This window comes from Ursus americanus, chromosome 1 (assembly GCF_024610735.1).
Source record: "Ursus americanus isolate L20-20 chromosome 1, mUrsAme1.1.p, whole genome shotgun sequence".
NCBI classification, from domain to species: domain Eukaryota; kingdom Metazoa; phylum Chordata; class Mammalia; order Carnivora; family Ursidae; genus Ursus; species Ursus americanus.
Window position 1 is genome coordinate 25835580 of NC_142127.1, and position 23489 is coordinate 25859068.

The 23489-nt window shown below is 37.6% G+C and overlaps 1 protein-coding gene across 15 annotated transcripts in view; it reads right to left on the reverse strand.

The window, feature by feature from the left end:
* QTMAN (queuosine-tRNA mannosyltransferase) overlaps nucleotides 1–23489 on the reverse strand; it is a 406065-nt gene that overhangs the window by 277788 nt on the left and 104788 nt on the right. For all 15 annotated transcript variants that reach the window (XR_015723429.1, XR_015723348.1, XR_015723401.1 and 12 more), the window contains exons 4-5: nucleotides 12161–12225; nucleotides 9075–9278 (exon numbers count right to left, since the gene is read on the reverse strand). Coding sequence is in view for 12 of the 15 variants with exons in the window: in XM_087860074.1 (XP_087716200.1) it covers nucleotides 9075–9253 (179 nt within the window). In the remaining 3 variants the exon portion in view is untranslated. The remainder of the gene's footprint in view (nucleotides 1–9074; nucleotides 9279–12160; nucleotides 12226–23489) is intronic.

Genomic DNA, 23489 nt, shown 5'->3' on the forward strand with positions numbered 1-23489 from the left:
ACAAAACAATTACGATGCTATTACACAGGAGAGAAAAAGAACACAGAAATACAAGGGCTTGGTTTTGATATGGTGGTCAGGGAGGGCCTCTCTGAGGAGGTGAAATGTTAGCTCAGACTTGAAAGACAGGGAAAAGTAAGCAGAGTATAGGGATGGGGCGTGGAGTGGTGCTGCCCACTAAGAGACACACAAGCGACACAACAAATAGCAAGAGGACCCGAGGCAGGAAAGAGCTCGAGGTTTCAGAGCAAGTAAACCAGGCACCTGCCCACTACTACAGCAGATGAATGAGAGGACAGTGGTGGAGAGAAGGTTGCAGGGGTGGGCAGGGCCAGCGAACCCCATGTGTAATCTGGATTTTTACATACACAGTACAAAGTCACTGATGGTTTTCAATCAGGGATTATTCCCTCAAGGCTCTGAGTATTAGCAAGTGGATAAAGGCACTAAGCATTCTTTCCGTCCACAGAGTTTACTAAAAGCCTACCACGCATGTCCAAATTGGCCACGTTTGGTTTTACATCACCACTGTTAGCTTAGGCACTGTCTCTTAATGTAAAAGTCCTTAATAAATGTTGATGGGGAAAAAAAACTGGAAATCAGCTGGGAAAAGAGCTACAAGATACCTAGTCTGGGGGTTTCTGGCCAAGCCATCCCACCCCTAGTCCTCTCCATTTCATATATTCGGTCACCTGCAACTTCTCCTAAAATGGGGGAGTGTTACATTTTTACTATCAGCATGAGACAGTGAACAAATAGAAATATAGGAGAGACTGTTTACAGGAAGAAACTCACTAGAATATAGGATTCTGTTCTTTACGAAGATAGAAGGATGAAAGGGACATGAATGGTCTTTTGTGAGCACACCACCTGATTCAGCTCCTGCCTTCCGCCTACAGTGTCTCTCTGTGGGCTGGCTGGTCAGGAGACCAGCAGGTCCATCATGTGAGTGAACCACAGAGGAGCAAAACCAAGGGGCAGTTGGACAAGAATTAGTCATTCAATGGATAGGACAATGTGTCAAAAGGCAGCTAGGAGGCCACAGTTGATCTCAAGGAAAGAGGCAAACATGCACGTTTCCCTCAGCGGGGAGACTTCGGAGAGGGGCAGGGTAGCTGAGTATCCGCATCATGGCTCCAAACACAGTAAGTCAGAGATGAACACCTGTGCACATCTTATACAGCTCCAGAACCAAAACATATTGTCATTGACTAAGGCTTTAATAAAAGCAGAGAAACTTTCTCAAATATAAACAAATTCAAAAAAATGTTGGGATGAAAATACACTAAGAATGTCTTTCATTTCCTAAAGGCTTTTCCCATGCCATGGAGATAAACCCTAATGAAGACACTCAACACCTAAAAATAACTAGATTAGAAACTCTCTAAGATCAGACTCACAGTTTGGACTATTAGGTCAAAAATAAGCATGTTACTTCTAAAAGCCAAATTATGAAGGCTCTGACGCTACGGCCAGAGCTCTTTTACACAACAGTACCTCTTGTACCCATCTGGGGGTGTTGGGGCTTTTCTGCCTTTTCCATTTCATTCATTAAAAAATAATGATTTTTCTCACCTCTATAACAGTGTAATAAACAGCCAGTTTATCTTTTAAAAAAGAGCCATCAAATTTCAAAGGGTAAATATATGGGAGATTTACCCTAAGATGCAGAGCCTCTTAGAAATAATGTCATACCTTTACGTGGGGGTTTATAGACTCTTACGTGTGATTTTTTTAATAAGCTAGTAGAGATATGAAAACTGCACACTGCACTTGAAGTTGCTCTGCCGCGCCTGACTCCTTGGAGTCACTTCTGAACTAGCAGCTTATGGTGAGAATAAATTACAAACTTCACAACAAGAAAAAAAAAATTTTTTCTTGATACTGGGATACTTTACTTCTCAAGAGCACGGACAAAGGAATATAAAGAAAAGTGGAAAAGATGTAGCACAGAAACCGAACTAAGCAGCATGGTAACAGGGTTAATTTCCGATTTTGCAGTGAAGAAGTTGCTAGAGTAATTAAGAGTCGTCATTTGGATGTGTGCACGTGTGTGTGGATATGAGGGAGAGAGAAAAGAGACCAGAGGAAAAAGAGAGATGCATACAGAAGCAGAGAGAGAGAGAGACTGACTGAATGGGTAGTTACCTGGTTTGAGGGATTATTTTCTTTCTACAGTGTTGTGGTCAGCTATGTTTTCAATATAAAGTCCAGATGGCTAAATTGAACACTACTGTCAGGCAGAAGAGATTTCACTGAGACGAAACGTTGTGGATCAAGCTCCAAGCACTATACAAATTCTGGAAAGCTGTGGTGTGCACTGTCTAGATAGGAGAGCAAAGTTGGTAGGAAAGCAAACCAAAAGAGAATCCCACAGTTAGGCAGCCTATGATAGGGAAGCCAGTGACGCAGGCAACAGTGATGGGGAAGCTCGAGGCCAGTTCTCATAAATGGAACAGTCACATATCGGTGAGATTATGGGATGCTACATTGCACCTGATGACGGTATTATTTACATAGTGTGGGAACATCACCCAAATCCCCAGTACATACAACTGGTAATGTTCTAAGGGAAGTGAGCTAGGCAGTACTGGAATGCTGCCTCTAGCCAAGTTCATAAACCAAGTAGAGAACTTCACAGTGGATCAGTGTGAGGATAATTTGGGACTGCAGGTGAACATCCTAAAAAAATGTTATGCTTATAGTCATGAGTCTGCCCTATGATTTGTATACAGACATCATATGTCATTTTTTATTTGGATTTCAAAAGAAGAAAATTCAAATGACTTACAATTTCTATGGCCAAAAACTAAAGAGCAAATGTCTTGAGGAAAAATGAGAACATCACAGAGTCCCAGACCTAGAAAGGCTCCTGGTTTTCAATCGCCAGTCTCCAACAAGATTCAATAACTGTAATACTCCTCAAGATCAGCAGAAACACACACCCACTTCTAATAGTAAAATTTAGTCATATATGTTTAATCAAGAGGTACTTAGGTTTAATTTCCTTCAGTGGTTTATCCCGCTTGGTCAGGGAATTAAGATCGCATAGTGGTTAAGAGCATGGGCTTATAAAGAACATTGTATGGCCTCTGGAGGTGGCCAGACCTGAACTCCACCCACATACCAACTATGAACTGGCTATGTAACCCAGCACAAATATCTTCACTTTCTAAGCCTCTGTTTCCTCTTCTGTAAAACCAGGAAAACCATATCTAGCTTCCAGGATTGTAGAATATCTTCCACTTGATAAGTGTTCAATACATTAGCTATTATTACTATCACTTAATCCCATGAAATCCTGCTCTGGTTACTACAAAGATGTAAAATGACTGCCCTATCTAAACCAAACTTACCTATAAATTCACTCACCTACAAAGTCTGATTAAGTCATCATTCACTTTTATACTCCCAAATATGTCACACACTAATAAAAAGGTGCTTTCATGCTGAAAATAATATTAAATTATTCAGAAAGGTATCTTTTAATAAAAGAATTCTTTATGATAAAAATATTAATATATTATTCAGAAAGTTATATTTTTCACAAAAGGTAACAATTCAAGACAGGACATAACTGTCCAGCAAAGAAAAATTTATATTACTAATTTACAAAAGAACTGTTTGAGAAACCACCACCTTCTGTATTAATTCACCTATACCCACTAGTTTAGCCATACCTTTATTCACAAGGGCTAGCTACAAACAACAAACATACATAGGTAATTCATATCAGCTAAAAGTGTTCATTTTCCCAAAGAAAGTTACATTCAATGTTTCACAGGGAATTTAAGAAAAAAAGAAAATGCACACATTCCTTGAAAGAGAACCTGCCTAGTGAAAGGCCACAATCATGGTACCATTAAAGATTAAAACAGAATTACCAACAGCCACACATCACCGTAAGCTTTAATTTCACTGTACGCATTGTTTAACCCAATGCAACTTTCATTCAATTTAATTCCTATCCAACTACTTGCTCTCCTTACCCCTCCTTGGTCATTAAAAAAAGAAAAGGGGTTGGGGTGGGAAGGAAAAGCTATCGTAACAATAATCAGCATTTATTAACAGTTGGGACTTGTGTGGCTACAAGAAACAGAAAACCTAAACCTATCTCATGTAACACACGTTTGGAAAGAGGCAGGGTGGCCCCAGTGCAGTGAACCAACCCTGCTCAGGGACCCAGCCTCTGTCTTGTAGTGGGTGGATTTTTAGTGAATGCAGCATCTTTAATGATTATAATTCCATTCAGGCTTTCTGCTTCACTTTTTTTAAAAAAATTTTTATTTATTTATCTGACAGAGAGAAAGAGAGAGAGCACAGCAGGGGGAACGGCCGGCAGAGCAGGCAGAGGGAGAAGCAGGCTCCCCGCAGAGCAGGGAGCCCAATGCGGAACTCGATCCCAGGATCCTGGGATCATGACCTGAGCTGAAGGCAGATGCTTAACTGCTGAGCTACCCAGGTGCACCTCCATTTCATTTTAAGTGAGGTTTTGTAAGCTATGTTTCTCTAAAAAATTCACTCTCTTGTCTAAGGTTTCATCTCTATTGACATAAAACTGTTAAGAGCATTTCCCCTTTTTATTGATCTGTGCGCCATATCCATAGATCCATAGCTACATAATTCCAAAAATTATTTGTGCCTTTAAAAAAAAATCATGCCTGCATTTATCTATTTTATTACCTCAAAATAACTCCTAGTTTCTTCATCTCCACTTCTATTTGCTTTCAACTTCACTATTTTTCACTCTTTTTATTCTTTCCTTCCCAATATCACTCCTAGATTCAAGAGGGTCCTTGCTCTGGGCTACAAGTTTTAGAGGGCCTGCATATCACAATTAAAAAATAATAAAAATAGGGGCGCCTGGGTGGCACAGCGGTTAAGCGTCTGCCTCCGGCTCAGGGCGTGATCCCGGCGTTATGGGATCGAGCCCCACATCAGGCTCCTCTGCTGTGAGCCTGCTTCTTCCTCTCCCACTCCCCCTGCTTGTGTTCCCTCTCTCGCTGGCTGTCTATCTCTGTCGAATAAATAAATAAAATCTTTTAAAAATAAAAATAAAAATAAAAAATAATAAAAATAAATTTATTAAAGATGATGTGGCTGTGACTGTCCATTTAGATATAACCCGCACTGTGATATACAATATGTTCATTATGATTCAGTCCTATTTTTTATTATCCATCATGATTTCTTCTGTGACCGAGGAGTTATTTAGAATTATGCTTGTACATTTTCTGACTTAGAGAGTTTTTAAGGACTCTTTGCTAATGATTTCTGTCCAGCACACACTTCAGAATGACTCCATCCGAGGGGTGAGGATCATTTGTGGAAGGTTGCTCACAGCCCGCTGCATGCACTGGCAGAGCAGCTGCTCCCTCCGGCAAAGCGCTGCAAACACAGGCCCGGGAAGCTGGCCAGGGCACACGGAAAGGGAAAGGTCGGAGGGATGTGGGTGGGCACTGACATCCTCCGCCACACTGCTCCTCAGACAACTGTTCTTCATTTCCAGCGTCCTCTTCCATTGTTGTTCTTATCACCTCCTTTCTTTATACCAAAGATAATACCTAATAACATTGTCTGGCACCTTACTTTCTGTCACTGAAAATGTCTTGGGGAGGTTCCCATGAAAGTACACAGAAATCTTCCTAATTCAGGTCAGAGCTGCATGAGACTTCATTTCAGAGTGTAACATAACTAAGTTGACCAGCCCCCTTTACGAAAGTAAGGCAACAACAGCTTCAAGGCCGGCTACCACTCTAATTTCAGATCCTTCTTCAGATCCTCTCTTACTTTGCTTAGCTATGGACTTAAAAGGAAAGTTGTTATACTTTATGAATCATTTCTAGATGTTTTAAAGATGGAGGGTTTTCAGGTGACTAGGTAGCTCTATTGTTCAAAATGGAGGTCTAATCCAGGCTCTTTCCAGCCTCCCATCAGCCACTTTTGGCAGCCCCCAGCCTCCCATCAGCCATTTTTGGCAGCCCGGGCATTTTATCCTCATCCTGTCACCTCATGATTGCAGACATCACAACCACTGTCAAATGCAGGAAAGGAAAATGGCTTTCTCCCCTCACAACCAAAACCAAAACAAAACAAACTTTGTTGGAAGAACCCCCAGAAGTCATCCACTTAAATCTAATTTGCCAAAACCTAGTGACTACCCAGCACTAACTGCAAGGAAAGCTGGGAAAATTGGGCAGAGAATGGGATCATAATGACCGACTCAGGTCAATCATGCTTCACTCCCAGGGGCTGGGTACTTAGCCACTCCAAAGACCAGTGTGATTCTGTTAACAAGGAAGAAGGGCTGTTAAGTGGCCAATGATCAGAATCTACAATACCTTGGATGGAATGAAAAATAAAATTGTAAGCAGCTGAGAGTGAAAAAAATGATTTTAAGTAACAGTGATTGTCTCAGTTCAGTAAAGAAAAAAAATGAATGAAATATCTTTGATGCCTAGTCTAGGTATATCTAAGAAAGTAAAAATGCTAATCTTGGGACAAATGACTCATACATTTCAGAACATGAAATTTAAGGCCCATCCTCAAAACATTTCTCTGCATTTTGTGGTTTCCAGACAGCAAAATTTTAATAGAACCTAAGGAACAATCATTACCAACTACTTTTGGGAAAAATAACTTGTGGAGCTTTTGTAATCTATGATAAAATTAAACAGCTCCAAATGTGACCCATGATGTATTCTTCTAGCTGTCAAGATAAAGCAGAATCAAACTGAGTAATTAGGCTGAAGCGTTTATTCTGTTAGTAATAAAATATTTTCTGGATAACAAGCTCATAACAATAATGACTGTACAGAAGCTGAGAAAAATAACGTGTGTACCTACATTCAGGGTCTTTCTCATCAGCCACTGTCCCTACCTGTTCAGAGTAATCTTGCATAGCACGTAATACTGGTGCTTTCTGAATTGTGATGATTGCATTTGCCAAGTGTACAAAGAGAGTTAACTAACTGAAAAGCTAAAACTTTTCATATCTTTAAAAGTCTCCACAGAGATCAGATATATCTGGTGTAACAAAAGACTGTTCTTACACTTCAATGTAGGGTTGAGTGAGCATATTTTTTAGCTTAGTGTAAGTTTTCAAACTGTTGCTATTTTTCCAAAAGTACTCAGAAAGAGTAGATAAGTTATCACTGGTCAAATATAACTGTAGGTCCAACTGGTGAGGTATATCTTTTAGTGAAGTCTGATTAGATTCATGCAGTTAACGGCACAGCTTAGATGACTGACCTTGAAAGATCTTAGATACCACTGTTGGGACCTGTCGGTTGTGGCTATCAGAGAGTAAAACATTACATCACAATCTCGCAGCAATCGACCTCCCCAATAAGACTGCTTCAACAGCACTGTGATATTTATCCTCAAATGCTTCAGGCCTCACAGGGAGTGCAGAAGCCACAGCTCAGGAGTGTTTGCATGCATGCTCTCCACACACATACATTTGTGATACAGTAATTTCATTCTGAAAAATGGCATAATCAAAATGAAATCCAACAGCAGATAGAGAAATGGTTCATTTCAATGTTCAAGTCATTGTAGAAATGTATTATATCAAATGGTAATGTTAAATGAAAATGTGCCATAAAGTCAACTGGATTACCTGACCTTAAGTAATACAATACAATTGGTGCCGTGAAAACACAATTAAATGAGATGTGAAAGCAACTATAAATAGTAATATTTTAACACAGCCAACAGTCTTATCATTGCCCTTAAAACTTTTATATTGATACACTCATTGAAATGTCTAATACTATCCATCAACCATATGTACTTAGTGATATCAGAATACAAAACATTATATTATGGAAAGAAAAATACACTTTCAATTAGAAAAACGGATTCTTAGTATGTCCCCAAACAGCATTTTACCTTTATAATCCCAAGCAAAGTGACTCGAGTGCTCATAGCTATTCCACCGGACGATCTGAATGCTCAGACATGATGCATGGTTTTCATACACCAAATGGGTTATTCTCTGCATCCCCCAAATTACTACTAAGAACAGCAAACTACATCTAAATCCCAAGCCGCTGTCTCCCTTGTGACTGTTCCACCTTACAAGCAGCAACAGATAGCCGTGGCTGCTGAAGGCAAGGTGAACAGCCCAACCCACAAGGTGCCCTTTCTCCAACAATCTGTCTGCCCTAACTCCATTACTTATCAGCCTGCACTCCCCAGTGCTGCTTCAACCAATGCAGTTCTATACAGAAGGGCCAAGAATGGTAAGAAGAACAGAGCTATAAAACACAGTAGGATAATCTCCCACTCTTCAACAAGCAGGAGACACCAATAGTATATACCAGTAGAGAATAAGGAGGTAGGGATGTTCAGTATTCTACTTGTTCCCCATTAAACGTCATCAGTATTTCTCATTCATCCTTCTAGGGTGTCCCAGAAGAATCTCTATGAGGAACCCTAGTTTGCACTTCCTAACTAATCAGAATTCAGAACTGGGTCCGTGGGTGACATATCTATTCATCCTTGAAGACTAAGCTAAGGTTGCCATCTCTATAAAGCCACCTCCACTTTGTCACATTCAAAATCAGCTCCTCCATTTTTTATGCTCACTTTGCACCTGCAAGTCTATCTCTATCTCAATAGTCTTTAAAGCTTTAAGGGCACAGACCTTGGTCACATCTGCCTTTTCAACCTTAGCTCCTAGTACACAGCAGACACAATAAACTAACTGAAAACAGCACACTCACTACAAGAGACACTGGCGGTTATGGAACAACAAAAACAAAAAATGTGCCCAAGATCAACTCTCCTCTCAGGCCAAAAAGTGTCGTCCACACCCACACACGTGCATGTGATAACATCACAAGACAAATGAGAAAAGGCTTGTAGGTTCTAAATGAGGCCACTTTTCTACCAGCCAGCTGTCCTCAGAGTGTAAATGTACTCTCCTGCTCTGCTGGGTCTATTGTAGTCATACTGACCGATTTCATAGCTGGAGAAAAATCTCATCGATGCCAACAGAGAAGCAACGTCCTTTAACACGTACAGTAAAAAAAAAAACGGGCTGAAGGTGCAGCCCAAGCTCCAATTACCTGTACTGTTCACTGATGGGAATATTCTGGGAGAAGTATAAAGCCGATGTCCGTGCTCTCCAGTGCCATTTCTTTGCAGGAAGGGTATAAAGGACGCAGTCTTCTAACTCTTCTTGGAGCAGATCTACCAGCTGTTTATGGGACCCTCCATAGAACGCCTCAATGATGAGAAGACTCATGGGCCCTTTCAAGCCTCCACAGATTCTAAATAATAAGCAAAACAATATTTTTACCAACATATGCATGTGTGTGTGCATAAAGATTTTTTTAAAATAAGTTAAAATATTACGCTTAGAAAACAAGTAATTTACAGACGCTTAATTTTTTAAAAATATGCTGCATCCCACTTTTTAAAAAAGTACATTACATCATTTTGTGTTAACAAGAGAAAATAAAGGATGCTTATTTTTCTGATTTCTGTTTTCTTCTTGCTCTAAGATTACTTCCACAATGACTCAGGTTTTTTTCTCCAGTCCCAGGAAGTTTAAAGCCCTCTCCTGCTGTGATCACTCACTTCCTGGTTGGAATGGCTGTGACCCTGACTCAGAAACCACAGAAGTGGCTTGGCCTAGAGCTCTACTACTCTCGGACAGTCACTGAACTCATCTCCTTTAAGATTTCCACTCTAAGAGCCCTTTTTTTGTAAGGCCCTATCCAGTTCAGAAATTCTCTGATTCTGTAACTCTCACAGTAATTCATCTTTAAATTTACCAATTATCACTGCCCCCAGTGAATCCATACTTAGAAAGAAAGCACATTCATATTCAAACCTAATCCTTTAATGTTAAAAATCTAAGGATACAATTTCTTGAGACACTGAGCATACCTTGACCACCTGCCCACTATCACCAATTTCCTATCTGCAAAGGAAGACCCAAAAAGTGGAGTAAAGCTATATGCCTATGAACCAACAAGGTTTCTACAACCTTTCTTTAAACAATCCCATTAAGAGGGATAAAGTAATGTTGTTATTAAAGACATGGTAAATTTTTCATCCCAGTGAGTTAGCTATCAAGCAATTTTTTGGTTTAATAATATGACTTTTGTTAATGTGCTCAGTGAAATAAAAATATATGTGTGAATGTAAAAAAACATCCATATACATTTCAAATTATATGCTATTTCCTGTAAGAAGTAAGGAAGAAACATCACTCTGTATATAAATACTACATTGTTTAAAAAATATTCCAGATGTTTCAATTTTCCTTTATGACTTAAGTAAACACCACTCATTAAACAGCATATTGCTCTTCTTAATAATGTTGTTCCACAAACTTATTAGTCTCAACAACTCAATGATGCTTTTTATAAAAAGAGTTTATTTATTTTAAAGAGAGAGAGAGTACAAGCAGGGGGAGGGGCAGACGGAGAGGGGGAGGTAGAGAACCTCAAGCAGACTCATGCTGAGCGCAGAGCCCAACGTGGGGCTCGATCTCACAACCCTGAGATCATGACCTGAGCTGAAAGCAAGAGCTGGATGCTTGACTGACTGAGCCACCCAGGTGCCCCTCGATGATGCTTTTCACTAATAAAACTGTACTTCACCTTGTTCAAACCAATGGCTCTTTAAATTGCATTTCAAAGGAGAAAGTCTCAAATCGTTCTCAAAAATATGGCTGGAATGAAAAAAGCTTAGTTCTTGACATCCGAATCTTCCAATGAGCATTTTTAAAGAAAAATATACAAGTACATTTTTCACTTATCTGCAAAATGAGAAGCAGTGTTCCTCAGGTGGAAAAGGCATGAACTCTGAGTCAGGGAGATACAAGTCTGAAGCTCAGCAATGTCATTTCCTAGCTGTGTGACCTTGGACAAGTTACCTAACTTTGTGGGACTCAGTCTCACATTCTCTAAAATGGGGGTAACAGTACTAACCTCAGAGGTGTGTTATGAAGATAAAATTGAAGCATAATAACTTACAAAAAGTAATAAGATATTTTGCCCCTCCTATTTTCAGTATAAATCACCTTACTTAAGGGAAAAGGATATCTTTGAATCCTCCTGCATTTTAAAATCAGTAATTTTCAATGAGGGCCCCCCTCTCAACCAAGGACAGGTGGCAAAGGCGGATACACACATGCATTTGAAGTGTGGTGGGTGTTACCCATTCCTCATCAGCAGCTGGTATTTCAAATAAGAATCTGAGAGCCCCACAGGTATCTGGGAAGAAGTAAGCTTAGGTGCTGAGCTATGCAGAGGCTTGGTTTTTTTCAGGCCACTGGAGACCACCTCTAATAAACGCTATGTTCAATAAGATAAATTTAACAAAATGGTAGCCTGTAATCCTTCAAATAATGGAACCTTCTAGAAAGTCAACTGAGAGACCAATATAAGGCAATTTTGAAACTTATATCAAAGGTTTGAAGACAGACTAAAACCAGTTAACATGAGGTTGCTTACTAGATCATATCACAGTTATCTCTATCTTGGTTTATTTCCTCTGATCTAATCATGATAAGGTGTATATGTCCTATATATCCTTAAAAGGTTGTTGTAAAAATGACCTGAGCTATTTCCCCAAGTGATGGGATGTGATCCAAACAACTCTAAAGAATATTTCATTCATATAACCTCAAAGAAAGCAACATCAATATTAGAAGGGAAAAAAAGCTTTCTGATTCTTCATTCCTTTGCCCTTTTAAACGATTATTCTAGAGCACGTATCATGCCATATACTTACAGATGTTTCTTATGGGTCTGAATCATGAGTTATCTACAAACCATAAGCCAATGTGGAGGCAGTATGTGTAGGTGCTACTGTGGAGTCAAGATATTCAGTAAGCAGAACTGAACGCCAAGCACGTGGGAGGTCGAAAAATAGAAAAGGGGAAAAAAAGATTATAGCTATAGTAGTTTTCCACCCCTTTAATAGCTCAGTAAGAAGAGTGAAATGTACAGGTTTGAACTAGCGTTTACTCGAGCATTTTTCTAGTGGCCAATGGGTGTGCCTGCATTTTGGGTATTTTTCTAGGGAGAGTAACTATGTCCTACCATCTCTGAAAACTATACTTAGTGGCTTTGATTCATGGAAATTTGTTCTGCTTGTTTTGTGGAGACAGACATATCCCGGCAGTTCCCCTACTTACTTCTACTGCAACTTCTGTGGCAAGAAGAAAATGTGTTCTTCCCTATAGTCTTCTTAAAGCACAACCTGGAAGAAAGATGATTCCCATTAGGTGCAAGCAAAAGAGGGGAAGCTGATTTTTAAATATAAGATTCAAACCAAATGTCATTACAGCACATTAAAGAACAGTGCAAATACTCTTACTGTGCTTGAGTTTTTAGAAAACACTGCTTGAAACAAACAAGCATGAGGTTGGAAAAAAAAAACACTTCATTAAAAAGAATTTTTGCTGTTATGCTGGAATTTGCTAAGAGATAAAGGGGGTGCACTATTTGCTCATTTTAGCAATAATCCCAGTGAACGGCAGGTGGTCACTCTGACACCACAGATGCTCAGAACCACAGCACGGGTGAATACAGACCTCAGGGACCACTACCAATGGCTACTAGGGAGTGAGTGCTTGGGAGCAGCAGTCCTGAGGATGCTTACTCCTCAGCAAGGAAAAGGTCTCCTTTACAGCCCGAGGCTGTGGCCAGGTTTTTGCCAGAAGATGGTAGGTGAGCCTACACACAGCCAAAGGTCTTACATAGATGCCTGGGTTAATCAATCGGTTAAAGCACTGGCATGCAGAAACTGAGTAAGTATATCAATTAGGGATGTGGCATTTATTTCAAACGAAAAAAACAACAAAAAACCTTCTTATGTGAGAGAACAAATACCAATCAGAAAGCCCATGTCCTTTCTGCATGACACTAGACTGTTAATATTTATGACGTTAAGAAAAAAGTTAAAAAAAGAAAGAAAGAAAAAGAAAAAAGTTAATGGCCAATCCATTCTCACTCTCAAAAAGAGCATCAAAGTGTGTCAGATAAATTTTTATCAACTTTTAAGTTTTTCTGCTTAACCCAGTAAGCTTCAGTTAAAAAAAAAACCTCATTTCTTCAGCATATTTTATTCCCCAGTGACACCAGATGAATGAGAATCTACTACACTATTAAAGCTTTATGAAAGTTTAATTCATTATCAATACTATGATTTAATGATACATGGTTAAATGCTAAACATTAAATTGGCAATATAAATGAGTCAAAGTGATAGCTATGACATAGGAATTTTAAACCACTTCAAATTCTACTTAAGATCATCAGAGGTCAAATGATCTAAGAATTGCCTGCCTTTCCAAAATTTTATATTTACAGTTAAAAGAGGATACAAAGTGAAAAATCACAGAAATATTTCACATAAACATTTTGACCAAATGAAAAAATGCCATTAGTGTCATTTCAATTAAAAACTAATAATGCATTGATAAGATCACCAAGAACAAAAGTAGCCTGAAACCAAGACTGTGAATATTTTTAAATTTTTATTAAAACTTTTCGTCACTGTACCTGCATTTATTTTAAGCTTGACCCAATTTCTTTATTCCCTGAGCCACTTTCAAGGTGAACTACATTTTGGTCTACCTCCTCTAACAGTTAGATCTGCTGTCATAGTTTTTTGGGGGTTTTTTTTGACAGTATAGAGAAAGGAAATTTGTAATATGCCATTGATTTATTGAAAAAGATATTCTAAGTATACATACATCATGTGGATTTTTTTAAAACTAAACCTAAGTCACATTAGAAACCTGTAATTAGTCTTCATATATGATGTCAATTCAGTTGCTTATAATATTCAAATAATTTTCCAACCAAATACCAAGTAATAATTTTAAATCAGAGGAATTATTGTATTAATATATTCCACAGACACCTTACTGCTATTAGCTGTAGGAAGGTATGGTTTCAGTGATGATGGTTTCAACGGTTTTAATCCCACACACATGAGAAATTGATTCCACAGGCTAATCCACGCATGGCTTGATACCTTGTACTTCAATCAGTTGCTGAAAAAAATTTTTTCTACTTACCTATATACAATATTTAAAATGTTAAGCTTGGCAGAGCAAAAAACAGTGAACTTAAACACTAAGTGCTCTCAGTTGGGGAAAATAAAATTTGAGTAGGACTTCCCAATAGGTCATCAGAGGTTTACCTGGTATTTTCTTACTGACCCCTTCCCTTCAGCACCTCCACCCACCAACTCCAACACACCAGATTCTATTTTAAAAGAAACGAATAACCCAGCAGGGTAAAATAGGGCAGTACTGAGAAAAGTTAGCATTACCTTCCAACCCACTCACTTATTTTAATGATTCATCAGGGAAACCCCAGTTGTTAAAATATACCTGAAATCTCATTAAATAGTAAAAAAATAAGCATAAAAAGATTTCTGCTTTGAAACATGTCACCATCAATTCCCCTAACAGAACCTAATAAGGATGAATATATAGTAAAAATACATTTTGCTAAAAAAAAGTATCCTCAAAGTATCACACTACAATCAAGTATCATATGGCGGTCAGGGGGTGGAGGAAACAGAGATAAGCAGATCCTACCAAAAAGTTCTTTTTCAAAAACTTTTTATAAAAATCAGGTGTAGAGGGACGCCTAGGTGGCGCAGTCGTTGGGCGTCTGCCTTCGGCTCAGGGCGTGATCCCGTGATCGAGTCCCACATCGGGCTCCTCCGCTGGGAGCCTGCTTCTTCCTCTCCCACTCCCCCTCCTTGTGTTCCCTCTCTCACTGTTTGTCTTTCTTTGTCAAATATATATATTAAAAAAAAAAAATCTAAAAAAAAAAAATCAAGTGTAGAAAATTCATCCTAACCTCTGAAACCTCAATGTAATTTCTGAGTACTAAAATACAATCTGGTGTCAAATGCAGAGTAAAAACCTTGCAACCCTAAAACTATAGGCACTGACAATATTCTACATAATTAAAGAAAGTTTGGCAAATGGTAAGGAATTAATCAGATTCCTGAGCATTAGTTTGAATTAAAGATAACACATAATGGAAACTGATCATTGCTCCAATACTTGATTATGGCCATACAACCTAACATTGATGATAACTTGCATACTATTATGTGTACTTAAATAATAACATTAAAAATAAAAATCTTGGGTTCATACTGGAAGAGATGTAGCACTGCAATATTTTATTGTCCCACAGTGTTATGGGTGTTCTAATTTCTTCAGTTCTGACTTTAGTTTCCTGTTGTGGTAATGAAGAACTAAGGATTTATGCACCAAAACCAAGATTTGGTAAGAAGACGTATATGCCATCCTGTTTGTGACACAATTTAAAGCAATTTTCAAGTGTACTTTTCCAATTAAATGATTTACTCTGATCTTTTAAAAAATTATGATCTTATACGCATATACTGCTATTTAATTTTCCCTAACAAATATTTTCATTCTTTCTCAACTTGGGATTTAACTTTCTGTTTAGAACTATCAGTCATTTATTCCATGACTTGAATTAATACAAAGTCTTGGTTATAACTGTATCAAATGCAAATTCAACAAATACACACTGACACTATGACATCATTCACTTGTTTTCAACTATGCATAATTTCCACGAATAAATAGATGTATATATATTACAAATTTATTGCTTTACATTTTTGTGAAGTTGTATTCTACATTATATAGCAAAATTATAACTATGAAATTCTTGTGAGAAGTTTACTGGTTTAATTTCCCTGAAATAAAATACTCATCCTCTTTCAATTTTTCATTGCTATTAATTTCACGAATAATTTCAAACTATAAAAGTAGCAATGAATTAGTTCTACTGAATACTAAAAATATTTTCAATTTGCTGACATTTTAAAATGTGGCAGTATATTTATGAATCAATAGAAAATTTTACACCAGAAAATCATCTCATCGCTCATTTTGAACTATTGCATTACCCTTTTAACTAGGTCTCCATGCTGCCACGCCATCTGGTTCCCATCATACCATTCTCCATAATCCAGCCACAAGTAATCTTCCAAAATGCAAATGTGGTCATGAGGTGACATGCTCAAAAACCTTCAAGGTCTCCACCACCTAAGGATAAAGTTCAAGGCCCTACACATGGCAGTTGAGACCTTGCTTGTCTGGCCCTAACTTTCTCTTCACGGCCTTGCTTCTCCTCTTCCCCTGTGATCCCTCTTTCCCTACTTGCCCAGACTCTGCCTTGTGGCAGTACCGAGCGCTCACACTCACATAGTTACCCTTCTGTGATTCCACACCTTTGGTCTCTTTTCAGTCAGCTCTTCACGTTCACCTCATGAACTTTTCTTAAAATTTCTGCTCATGAATCACCAATTCTATAAAGTCTTTCCCTGAACTTCTCTTCAACAGGACTTCCCCTCTGTGCTATACACTCTCAGTACTGGTTTCACTCTCTTTCCAGGTCCTGCTTCCCTCTGGGCCTTTCAAAATCTGCAGGACAGGGACCATGTCATTCTTTTCCTGGGGGCTTCCCAGGATCCGGCGTATTGTGAATGTCACTAAGTTTCTGTAGAGCTGCACTAAAAATGGAGGAAATGGGAACTTGATTCTGCCTTTAAAGTAACATTGCTTTCACTGCCCTCATGTCCCAAGCAAACCAGGGTCAGGCAGCACTCCACCTGCTACTAACGATTTCCCACTGTTCCCGAAGTCGAAACTACATCAAGCAGCTAGTGTATCTAAACACATTTTATTATATTCTCTTTCAAAGACTGATTCTCTTTTCTTACTGTTCATAGAAAGTAGACTTTATTAGATACATTTTTTCATGTAGATATGAGTTTATCTTAACCTACTAATACAACAGAAGTAACAATGATAAAAGAAATAGTAGAAACACCACAAGCCATTGCATTCTGGACCAAAGCAAGTTTCATGGTCTAAAAGGAGGAATATCTGTGAGATCCATGAATTTTGAAAATCACCTGCAGTTTTTTAATCTGCTTGATCTATCACCATCCTAGTTTAATACTAGCAGTGGAAGTGGGATGAGAAGGCAATTCCCTCACCATAAATCTGGAGATCCCATTTCACACTTAGTAATTATACTTCTATTTAATGGGGAAGAAGAAAAGGCATTTTTAAATACTTTCTGCCAACAATTATTCATTTTATAAAAGTTTGACAAGATGAATAATGTATTTGCTTTCTCAAGATGGCATTTCTCCAAGGCTTCCACCTTCCTGAAATGGGCTGCAAATCAGTCCAGTGGGAGAAAATAGGATTATCTGATCCATTCATATATGGATACCTAAGTAGAAAAGCCCAGGTGTTTCACAGATTCATAGGTGGAAGGAATGTGGGAGCCACTGACCATCCACATTTCTTTTATAGAGGAAGAAATGGAGAATATTGAGCATCACAGAGTAAGTAACAGTGCAAGGGCTTAAACCCAGGTCTTTTGACCCTACAGTCATGTATCTTCCCATTATACTTCATTGCAAATACCTGGTAGGATATAAGTAAAAGGTGCATCCATTTCCTAGTCTTTAGACTTTTTGGATTAAATATCAATGTTTAATCATTATTAATATGTAAATGATATATACTACAGTATATATTTATCTGCATGTGAAATATAAATGCCAGTATAAGATGATAAATATATGTATCACATATATCTAGTCATAACTCCCAATAGTTCATAAATCCAGGACATAGTGGTATAAACCACACAATATAGTTATACAGAATACCATATAGTTAAGGGTGATAAAACTCAAAACTTTTGTTCTAATCTCTTGTAATTCCTTCCAGAGTCCTGCATAATCATTCTTTCCCTGACCCCACAACCCTTATCCTTCACCCCCCAGCTCAAGACTAACACCTTTCTGATGGGGCAAGTGGCTTAAGGACTAGGATGGGAGAAAGACAATATCCAAGATTCACATGACAAGAATGGTTTGAAGTAGGAGGCGAAGAGGTCAGTCATAGAGATATGCCCAGTCTATCTCGTAGTTTACTACTGCCACATCAAAGTCTGAGTCTCCCTGATATAACAACCTGTAGTACTTACCACTTGTATATATTTATGTGAGTGACTGTCTGTATCCTCTACTGGATATTAAGTTCCAAAAGGACAGTGACCAGGTCTGCTTGCTTACCACGATATCCTCAGCACTTGGCAAACAGAAAGTATGTAACACTCTCTGTTGAGTCAATAAACCATAAAACTCTTTAGCAATGGCCTTGACAACTTCTTGAACTCATCCAAGACCTTTATTGTTATCAACCACAAATAATCACCCCTTCCTACCAGTAATTACTACTTACTCTCACAGAGAGAACTTGATGCACAAATTCTATCACCACCTAAAATACAGCAGGTGGTATCTTATTGTATTCAAAATGTCACACTTCGTTCTAAGGAAAATAGCTCTGCCAGCAGCCCTACTGAGGGGTTTAGAACCCAAGTTTCACGCCACGGGCAATTAACTATCTTCTCTGACCTTTCCAGACTCTATAAGAATATTTAACACAAGGACAGTCAAGTCTGTGACCTGGAAGGATTCAGCCAGTTTAATCGTTAGACTGGCATATTTTTCTTGGTCAGAAGCATTATCTTGCTACCCTACATTGACTTCTATGCCAAATTTTAACTCAGACTTGGATTACGCAAGATAATTATAAATATACACACCAAATGAGTTTAAAATAAAATGACTAACAGATTCTTAACTATACTGGCGCTAGTGAGTCTCGCTCTAACATCTTTTAAGAACTTAATCCATCTTAACTAAATAAAAAATTGTTGAGAAGTTTCCCTCTCCAAGTGGGAGGCACATATCACATTTTCAGTTAATTCTGAAACAGAAATAGCAGGGTGACTCTAACACACAAACATTCTCAACGTCCTATTTGAAGTGCTGCAACCTAAGCAAACATGGGTGGCATTCCCTTGATGGGTTGAAATAAATGTCACCAAGTATAAAGTTCTGGATTTACTCACTTCCAGTGAAAAATGAAAAGGACATAATCTCACAACTCAATCTATTTATCAGTGAGGGAAATCAACTTTCAAGAAATACAAAATCCTAACAGCTCAGGAGGCAAACGAGTATCAGGTAAACACCTGGGAGAAGAAAGAGAAGTTTCCAGAGGACTGAAGGGCTAGAAATAGATATCCTTAAAAGAACCGATGTTAGACACCTTTAATATTTTTAATATTCACTTTATATGACTGAAAGTCACCATGCAGTAACAGATTTATCTAAATCGTGTTAGGAAATGCGAAGTGAAGCCAGTGCTGGAATGTCCTTAAAGATCCAAGTCTGTAAAACCATTCCTTAAAGATGCATCAATTAAAATGTTTAGTGACACTTCTCTCATCTCCAAAGTTCCATGTAACTATAGAAATTTATTTATTAGATGTAGGATTGGTTACAAGTATATTTTCTTCTATTTATGTAGCAGGTCTTTTTCTAGCTGCCGTATATTTTTCAAGAATCTTTCAGGCGTGGCTCAGTCGATTAAGTGTCTGCCTTTGGCTCACATCATGATCCCAGGGGCCTGGGATCGAGCCCCACATCAGGCTCTCTGTTCAGTGGGGAGTCTACTTCTCCCTCTCCCTCTGCTGCTTCCCCTGTTTGTACTCTCTTGCTCATGCTCTCTTTCTCAAATAAATAAATAAAATCTTCAAAAAAAATTTAAAAAGAAAAAGAATCTTTTGATTTGTCAATGGTCTAAGACATTTACGGATGGTTTAAGAAGCCAACACTAGAAAAATTGCATAGATTCTAGAGATCATTAGTGATAAATTTTAAAAAGCCCAGAAACCCAGTTTAGACCAGGGCTGAGTAAATCTGGGGCTAAGAGATATGGTAATGAGAGCTGTATCACTATTTTTAAATATCACAAGGGACATATTATTAGCTACCCACTATTATAAGAAAAAGAGTCAGTCTGATAATAATAGACTGGAATTTTTAAATCCTGGAGATATTTAGGATTGAGATTGTTGAGTAAAGAAAAGGCATACACAGACAACAGTGTATAATTTCTAGAAGGTCTACTATTCTCCATAGTTTTTACAGAGGAAGCACAGGCTTGCCCATATCATCTGACAACACAAGTTTCCACTGAATAAAAGATAAGTAGCAATAGCTCAAAGTTTCCTGATTGGAGAAAGCACTATGACTTTTATCTATTTAGTGGCCTTGTCTGTCACTGTTATCTCTTTATCAGCTAGTTTTTCAAGGAGACATTCCAATGATATAAATATTTTGTCTAATGAAGCAGGGACCCTCTAGTACAGAATATTCTTTGCAAACTACCCAAAGCCATACTCTGCATCCTCATCATCTCTTAAGGAAGTAATTTCACACTTTGCAAACAGTGTGTTCAAACAGAGTAAGGTTGCTTAGAGATGCTTGCATCTCTATCCAGCATGTATACGCAGCATATCTGGGACCATAAGTCTCTCTACTGGATTAATTAGCATTCATAGTTAACAAACAGCCTGAATCACTGTAGAGAGAGATTATAACTTAAACTCATAAAACTAGGTACATAATATCTTACATTCCATATAACCCATTGCTCAACAGATCTTAGCAGAATTGAAGTAAAGAAATACTTGTTCCCCCTTATCATTCCTCTTGCTCAATGTTCTAATGTCCCTTTCTCCCGTCCTTGCTTCCAGACTTTACTTGTAAGAACGAAATTGAAAACATCAGATAAACTCCTGCACATTGTTCGGAGTACATGCCTGCCAGGCACAACAATGTATTACCTCTCCAAGGAGTACTTGTGTGTTACAAGGAAGCAACAGGTGATGGCAACATTTCAGCCATCTGAAGAATGGATGAGAATAGTTTGTGAATTAAAAGGACCCTTCTCCAGCCCTGAAGGCCACTACCTACGCTACCAATGCACGAAGCCAGATGTGCTTTGAAGTATTAAAATGTCCTATCACATTTGAATGTAATACAAAAAGCTTGAAAACTGTGCCTATCTTTGGATTCAACAATACCACTTCTCTGAACTAACTGTGGAAATTATCAAGAATCGTTACTGAAGTCTTTGCCCCAAACTGAAAGCAACCAAAATATCCAACAAAAAGGAATTTCATAATTAAATGATCAGTGATCAAAAACCGTAATAAAAAGGACATTTATTAGCATGGAAAAAATGTTTCCACCTTTGCATGATTGCATTCTATGAATATGTAAAAATATATGATGAAATGAATATAGAAATGTGAGAGAGAACGCACATGCACACAGGTAGGCATAAATAATCATTTATGGTAGAACTGTGAGTGATTCTGGTTTTCTCTTCAAGTTTCATTTTATTCTTCAAGTTATCTTCACTGAATGCTTCAGCTTGCAATTAAAAGAAACTATAAATTTTTCCTAACTTTAGGAAGGAGGCCAAATTGTTTGAAATAACAAACTACTTCCCAATTACTGAAGGCTTACTCCCCTCCAGGAGCTTGCCAGTGGTTTTCAAATTATTCTAACTACTATTGCTGTAAAGAAACTTATTAAAAAAACTGATCAGCAAGGGATAATCTAATGAGGCTACAGCTATTCACAAACACTATAATTTGGTTTTGCAAATACTCCTTGTCTAATGCATGAAATAAAAGTAATACTCAGTTAATTTTTAAAACTACCTGAATTATTAAATAATTGCAAACAGATCAAGATCTTTATTTATCCGTAAGGGATCTGGAGCTGCACTTTGACAGAGTGTGTTAGAAACTAAAACACTATTTTGGTACTTACTGTTCTGAATAGGAACATATATTGTGCAAACTCAAAGCTTTAAAGTTCAAGTGAAACGTCAAAATTAATTTGTGCCTTAAATAATTAGACACGGGTCTTGAGATAAGGGAAAATATTTAATTAAGGTGAATAAAATTGAAAAGAACTTCTAGTTTCACACTCAATTTCCAAAGTGTCTGTATTAAAAAAGCAGAAACCCGTTATTGTGTAATCATCCATACGAGCTACACATGTTAAAAGAGGGAATGATTGCATAGTCGACTACTACAGACGCAGCCTTACAATTTTTAAAGACTGTCTCCTTTCATAATCACTCAGAGTTTTCCTATATTTATATACATGCAATAGGTGGATTCTCAATAAATATTAACCCAACAGCAACTCAGACTTACTAGAGAAATATTTTTGAACAGAACCCCCAGGTCCTAGTACTTTTTACAATTTAAATACCATGAAACCATGAAACACATTTCAAGTGATAAGAAAGCATTATTCCTGGAATTGTTTTCCAGGGCAACAATTTCATCATATTTCATTTTTAAAACCATCTATTCGGAAAAATTTAACTTACAAGCCTAGAAGGAAAACAGCCTACCATTAAAAGTATACAAACAATTAAGAATTAGCCTCCAGAAAACACAAAAGTACTAACAAAAATATGAACTATGTAACTGCAAAAATTAGGGACAAGCTTATCATTTCATCTAAGAATACACCTATCAACATATAACTTTCTGTATTTTAAAATTAGCAAAAACTTGATATGAAAAAGAAATCCTAATCTCAGGAAAGCACCATGTGGCATTTTTTAACTTTATGACCACTTTGTTGACTCTCTGTCCCAGAGCAGATCACCTCCAGCATTAGTACTCTGACCTTACAGAAAAGTGACAGATAAAGTTTATGGTGAGAAAAAATGAGTTTTTATAGTTTTCCAAAAGGGAATTCTTATGACACTAAAAGCCATATAATAATATTGATTTGATAACCAACTTTTTTACAGCCAAATTACAGACTTAAGATTTCTGGAAAAATATCCAAGTGAATTTGCAGTAAAATACAATAAAATAAAGGCTTGGACTCATGACAGTCCAGGATCTCTTTGCAAACTTCAAAGATGCATATAAAATAATTTTTTAAGCCAGATCTTCTTTAAAGTTTTCAGTGTCCCAAGATTTACCTTTTTATGTTGGAACTGACTGACCCCTCCTCCTGACATTTATCAGTCAGCTCTAAGTTCTCACCTTTCTGGGCAAATAATTTCCACGCCTGTTTCTAATTTTTTTCTGTCTTAAAGGCAAATGTACATGTACAGAAACGAGGATTATTTTCTGGTAAAATCATTCTCAAAAATCAATTAGAATATTCAAAATATTCCATTCTCACAAATGAAAATAAGTTGCTTGCTGAAATGACAGTCTTCCATTTCACTGCCTTAAAAATTAAGCTGGCATGGATAATAAAAGTGTTTTCTGACTGGATATGCTTGGCATTCAAATATTTTTAAAACAAAAACTAATCCGTAATTAGATTTCACAGGCGCGATCTATAGAAAATAGAATTTGTTTTTATTTTTCTGAGAGCAATACTAACGATTAAATATTATAAAAGTTATAAAAACAATACCATTGCTTTTGCATAAATCTGTAAACAAACCAGCATATTTGTGTTTATTACCCTTTTCAGTCTGATCTTTGCCATTCATTCATTCATTTAGCAAATATTTATTGTGCCCA